This window comes from Onychostoma macrolepis, chromosome 14, assembly GCF_012432095.1.
Source record: "Onychostoma macrolepis isolate SWU-2019 chromosome 14, ASM1243209v1, whole genome shotgun sequence".
In the NCBI taxonomy this organism is placed as follows: domain Eukaryota; kingdom Metazoa; phylum Chordata; class Actinopteri; order Cypriniformes; family Cyprinidae; genus Onychostoma; species Onychostoma macrolepis.
This window is the reverse complement of record NC_081168.1, coordinates 22,758,023-22,764,115: the sequence shown is the minus strand read 5'-3', so window position 1 is coordinate 22,764,115 and position 6,093 is coordinate 22,758,023. Positions and strand designations below refer to the sequence as shown.

The 6,093-nt window shown below is 33.9% G+C and overlaps 1 protein-coding gene across 1 annotated transcript; it reads right to left on the bottom strand.

Moving 5' to 3' along the window:
• Positions 1 to 727: 727 nt before the first annotated feature.
• si:ch1073-303k11.2 (LRRN4 C-terminal-like protein) lies at positions 728 to 5,129 on the bottom strand. The gene is made up of 2 exons (XM_058798221.1): positions 4,987 to 5,129; positions 728 to 2,548 (listed from the first exon to the last, which is right to left on the bottom strand). Exon 2 carries the CDS (start codon positions 2,539 to 2,541, stop codon positions 1,813 to 1,815), a length of 729 nt encoding a protein of 242 aa, XP_058654204.1. The 5' UTR covers positions 2,542 to 2,548; positions 4,987 to 5,129; the 3' UTR covers positions 728 to 1,812.
• Between the last annotated feature and the right edge of the window lie 964 nt (positions 5,130 to 6,093).

The following is a 6,093-nucleotide window of genomic DNA, read 5'->3' as shown; positions in this document are numbered from 1 at the left end:
TATCCAAAGCATAAGACGTATATTCAGATGACAGAAAGAGGAATTTACTTAGTCATAATTAACACAACAGAGGAATTTCATTAGTGTTTATTACAAAACGTAAGTAATTGCACCATACAGACTGACTAATTATACCAATCTGTTGCTTTAAATGTCTTATTCAAGTCATATTAGTCATGGCCCGGATATCCAGACCAGTGCAACCAGGTTTTGGCCTGAAATTACCATACTTGATGGACTTGACTCTGATCTTTACAAAAGCATCAGTGAGCACATTTTTCAAGACATTTTTATCCACAGTATTAATGGTGAAGAGTTTACATTTCACGCTTATTTGGGGTTAAAGTTATTTCATGATGCATTATTTATCATACGACTTCTGAGTAATAAATACCACTCCCTTTTGCCAAGAAAACAACACTCTGTGTCTGTGCTGGAGGCAAGTAACACTCATATAACAGCAATAAGATTAGTAGGTAGCAACAGGAAGGAATGATTGACAAAGCTGGATGTAAAATAACTGTCTCTGAATCTGTTATGAGCGCTTGATTCATCGTTGCTCAATGATGCCACTTCATCAGATTAGACGTAGTTCCTTCCATGTCTACTGGCAGCATACACAACAAACACACTGCAAGAGCAACCACTTCTTCAATCTGAGTATCTGTCACTTTTATAAAAAAGCATGCATTTATGCATGTATGAATAAAAAACTAACTCAGTCAAGTAAAAGCAATTAAAATATCTTTATTGATAAAACATTATCAATAATCTTTAAAATAGTTAAACATACTTTCTAAGTAAACGTAGCTGTACAACAGATACTTTGTAAAACCCTGTCTAGCTTAATGAAGCTCCAGGCTTCCTAAGTGCGATAGAACCATTAGTAGTGTTAAAGTCAGCAAAAAAATCACAATCAAAACACATTTTACTTCCATAATGAGACGTACTTGAGTGAAAATGATATTTAGTTATTAAAAAACAATACAATGAACCACAGGACTTATTTTGTCTATCAGGAAGTGTTTTGTATTTGAATGCATTTACTTTTGAAAAAGCTTTTTGGAAAGTCATTTCAGAAGCGGAGCGATGATTTTTTTGATGAGAGATTTGCAAATGCAAATATTATTTTCCTCAGACTAATGTGCACTGATGAATAGCTCACATTAAGAGCACTAATGTGAATTATGAAAGTAAAGAGATTTGATTCCATGTTGACTTTAAACATTCAAATCACTCACAATCTCACAATAAAAATAATTCCGAACCAATCACAGCAGTTTAGTAGTGAACCTAAAATAGAGAGCATTATTTTCAGTCAGGTGCACAATAACTGTCCACTATATACACTACAGGCCAAAAGTTTGGAATAATTAAGTTATATGTATAAAATAAATGCTGTTTTTTGAACTTTATATTTATTAAAGAATCATACAAAATAAAATGCATCTCGGTTTCCACACAAACATGAAGCAGCACAACTGTTTTCAATAATCATAATAATAAAAATTTTTCTTGAGCATCAAATCAGCATATTAGACTGATTTCTGAAGGATCATGTGACACTGAAGACTGGAGTGATGATGCTGAAAATTCAGCTTTGACTCAAAGGAATAAATTATATTTTAAAATACATTCAAATATTGTTCCACAATTATTACTATATTTTTATTCAAATAAATGCAGCACTGCTGAGCAGAAGGGACTTTTTTGAAAAAATGATAATTATTCCAGTCTTTTGACCGACAGTGCACTTGCACAAAACTCAGTCTCTTTGCAGCTTGTTTCATTCTCCATGCATTCATTTCCTCATCACAGCGCTCCATCAGTGGTGTATGAAGGATTTCCGAGGCCCTCGGCGTCTCCCATCCTGCCTTTCCGACATGTCCTTCGTCTCCACAGCACAACGGCGAGCGCCGAGAGCAGCAGCAGGAAGCCGACGCTCCCCGCGATGATCCCTGCGCTCAGAGCCGCTTGCTCGGGTTGCGGAGGCTCATATCGTGCACACGACTTCTCGCTGAGTCCCGCTTGATTCCCGGCCGTCACGCACACCATCTCCCCGACTTTCAGTCCGGGAACGGCACCGTTTCTTAAATATTCTCCGAAAAACAGCTTCTTGTGTCCATCTTTCAGTGTGACCTCATAATGGGTGACGGTGGAGCGAGGAGCGCACCAATGCACAAACACTTCCCCGGATCCGTCCGGCTTCACCTCCCGGAGCTCCGGAGCCTCGGGTCTCTCCTCCGGCCCCGTCAGCCCAGGACAGAGGCAGCCCGTCTCGGCTGAAATCTTGTCACAAGGGGTTGTTTGAACCGCACAGGGGTCATAATCACAAGGTCGGCGGATTACACGAGAGGTCGTGACCCCTGGAGACTGGGGCGCGTGCGTCGTCTTTGAACTGTCTTCATCGTAGTCGTCCTCGACTTCAATAATGCGAACACGTGTGAGAGGAGGCTGATGCAGTGAAGGACCGACAGATGTGGCGCAGACGAGCTCCATCACACAGAGGAGGAGGGACATGACCTGTGACACCAGCAACATCTTGATCCTGAAACAAATTAAGTTACACTTAAAGTTCATTTTAGCAGCTCCATTCAGAAAATAAATTGGTAACACTTTACAATAAGGTTCATTAGTTAAACATTAGTTAATGTATTAACTAACATGAACTAACCATGAGCAATACATTTGTTACTGTATTTACTAATCTTCGCTAACGTTAGTTAATAAAAATACAGATGTTCATTGTTAGTTCATGTTAGTTCACAGTGCATTACCTAATGTTAACAAGATTTTAATAATGTATTATTAAATGTTGAAATTAACATTAACAAAGATTAATAAACGCTGTATAAGTGCAGTTCATTATTAGTTCATGTTAACTAATGTAGTTAACTAATGAACCTTATTGTAAAGTGTTACCCATAAATTAACAGGACATTTCATTTAAACAAATTAAAGAACATAAGATCAAATTTGACCCTGTTTAGTGCTTAATACAAGCTCCTGCTCTTCTGAACCATTCATTGTTGTGTGTTATTGCAATAAACAAAAATCAATATAAAAAATGAAATGAATTTTCAGCTCCGTACCAATCGTCATATTCGTTTCCCCAAAGAAAAAAAATGAATTAAATTTGAACTCGAATAGTGTATTTTTCTTGCTTTTCCTAAACATTTAACTAAACTAAAATAAGAACTTATTCAAGATAATAACAAAAAACTGATAAAATGCTGATAAAATAAAAATAATGAATAATATATATATTTTAAATAAAAAATAGTGATGTTATAGTCACTTAATTGTAGATATATTCTCTGAAAACTGATCTCATTATCTTTTTTTTTATTTTTTAAAAAGGTTACATTTGAAAGGATGTTTTTTTAATGAAATACAGAAATTAAATTTTATTTTATCAGGGTTTTTTTTATTGAGATACTATTATGTTTTTGAATAAGTTTTTATTTTAGTTTGGTTAAAGCTTTAGTAATTTACTTTTTTAAATTTGTATTAGTTTTATTAGTATTTTTTAAATATGTCTATAGAGTATTTATTAATTTCTCTTTCAGTTTTAGTTTGAATTATTTTAGTATGTCATGATAAACCAAATGAAAATGAGAAATGTTGCTTTGGTAAGTAACTTTAATCATTTTATATATATGTATTTTATTTGAAATAACAATTTTTTATAGTTTTAGTTTTAGTTAATGATAATAACCTTGTGATGAACGTCATTTCATGTTCACCTTATACTGTTTCCATCCGTCTTTCAACAGTCTTTCTCTGCGCATAAACAAACAAACAGCCTGAATGTTCCTTCTGGAGAGAATTAAAGTCAAACTAAACACGAGGATGTATTTTTAGCACAGGCCACACGCTGGGCTCCGCTCACACACATCGCAGTGGAATAAACCTCAAGGCAGCGCCTCACAGTTACCGTGGGAACCTAACTAAAGCCAGAAAGCGAAAGAGAAGTCCTGGTCCCTGACTGATGCCAGCTTGCTGAAAATTCACATCCACTAAAGATACACACTTGGATCAACAACAACAACCAAAAAGTCACTGCTGCTAGGTGATACTAAGTGATCAGACTAACAATTTCTACCTGGTGTAACAAAATAGGTGAAAGAAACCCAAAAACTGACACTGGAGGAAGAACCCAGGCCATGTATAAACCAGAAGATACTTTATAGAGACTTGAAGACTGACTGTAACGACTAAGCAATACTCTAGCAATGGCATAACAACTCGCTAAAAACAGCTCAGAACATCTTAACATCGCCCTGACAATAATGCATGGGCAAAAACAGTTTTATCAGAATTTGATTTTTGTCTATAAAGTATTTATTGTTTTTATTTCGGTTTTAGTTTGAGTTATTTTAGTACATCAAGTTAAATCAAAGGAAAATGGGAAATGTTGCTTAACCTATTTTATTTAAAGTAACATTTTTTATGGTTGTAGTTTTAGTTAACGATAATAACCCTGTGACGAACGTCATTTCATGTTCACCTTAAACTGTTTCCAACCCAGAAAAAAAAACTAAATTGCCTCTAAAAATAACTAAAACTTCAACTAATAATAATAAAAATAACACTGAATTAAAATATTATATATATATATATATATATATTATCATATAGTTAATATTTAAATTAAAATGAAAAAGAAAAATACAAAAATTAAAAACTAATTAAAAATATTTTATAATACTCAATGACACTTAAATAACATTGGCTAATTTGACTACAAATTAATATAAATAATCTAAAAGATTTAAATGTGCACTGATTACTTTGAAAATATTTAGGCTATTTAGAATTATCCATTATTCCAAGATTGATCAAAGTTTGAGAGTGGTCACAATATCTGCAGTAGCTGCTGTAGTGTCTGGGTGGTTCCCATCGTAAAATACCACGCTATTATATACTGATCATCATGGAAACCTGTAGCCTCAGCGTCAGTAAAACTGTAGTAAAAATGCGTACCTGCGTTCCTGTTTGACAGCTGTCTGAATGGTTTCTGCTCACGTCTTGAATGAGATCTTCTCTCCAGCAGACTTCTGGTTTATTTTCTCTCAGTCAAATGCATTCTTCTCCTTCACCTTCCCTTTTTTCTTTCCACTAAAGCCCCTCCCTCTGTACACCCCCTCACCCGTCTGCAGCCTCCCACCCTCCTGCCTCACTCTTTTTGGCTTGCAACATTTCCATCTTGCCACATTGATTTTCTCTCCAGGACTCTCTTCGGCACTCAATGCTATTCCCCTCCCCACGTCCCTCTCTCGGCTCCTTTCAAGTGTGTTTGTGAGTCCCGCTGAGTTTTGTGCTGCTCTGCATGTTAATTTCTCCAGCAGGAGCAACAGGAGACATGCTGGAACTCATCTGGGTGTCCCGTCCTGTGCGTGTATGTGCAGGCGTGTCAGGGTTATTATAAAACTAAAACCATAAAAAATGTGAACTTCATGAAATCAAATAAGATCAAATATATTTAACTGTAGAACATTTTTAAAACATCATTTTATCTCTGAATTCTACCAAATTGCTAACAGTATCTAAATATCAATGCAGCTACAATTTTATTTTAGTACTATTTATATACTATTACATTATTTTATTAATATTTGAATGAGATATCATTTTTACATTTTCAGTTTTCATTTAAATATTTTACGTTTTTGTAATTTTGTTATATACTTTTGTATTTTTTTTTGTCATTTAATTTTTTATTTAATTTTAGCTAGTTGTCAAGTCAACATTCCTAATTTTGTTTAGTTTAATGTGATGCATGTATTTAAATAATATTCATAAAAATATACAAACATTAAAAAAATAATACAAATGAGTTATTATCTAAAATTAAAATGGAAACAGAAACTATAAAAGTGATACTAAAATAAAACTTTTGCGTTCATTGCGTTTTCATATTTAATTTATATTCATATTTAAGTTGTTAATCACTGAAATCTTTATCTTTAATAGAGCTAAGAATTAATGTTTGATTCCAAAATGAACCTTTAAAAATTAATTTTTCAAATTGTAAATAAAACAGATTAGAGTAGGCTACTTTTTACAAGAAAATACTATTTTCTTAGACTT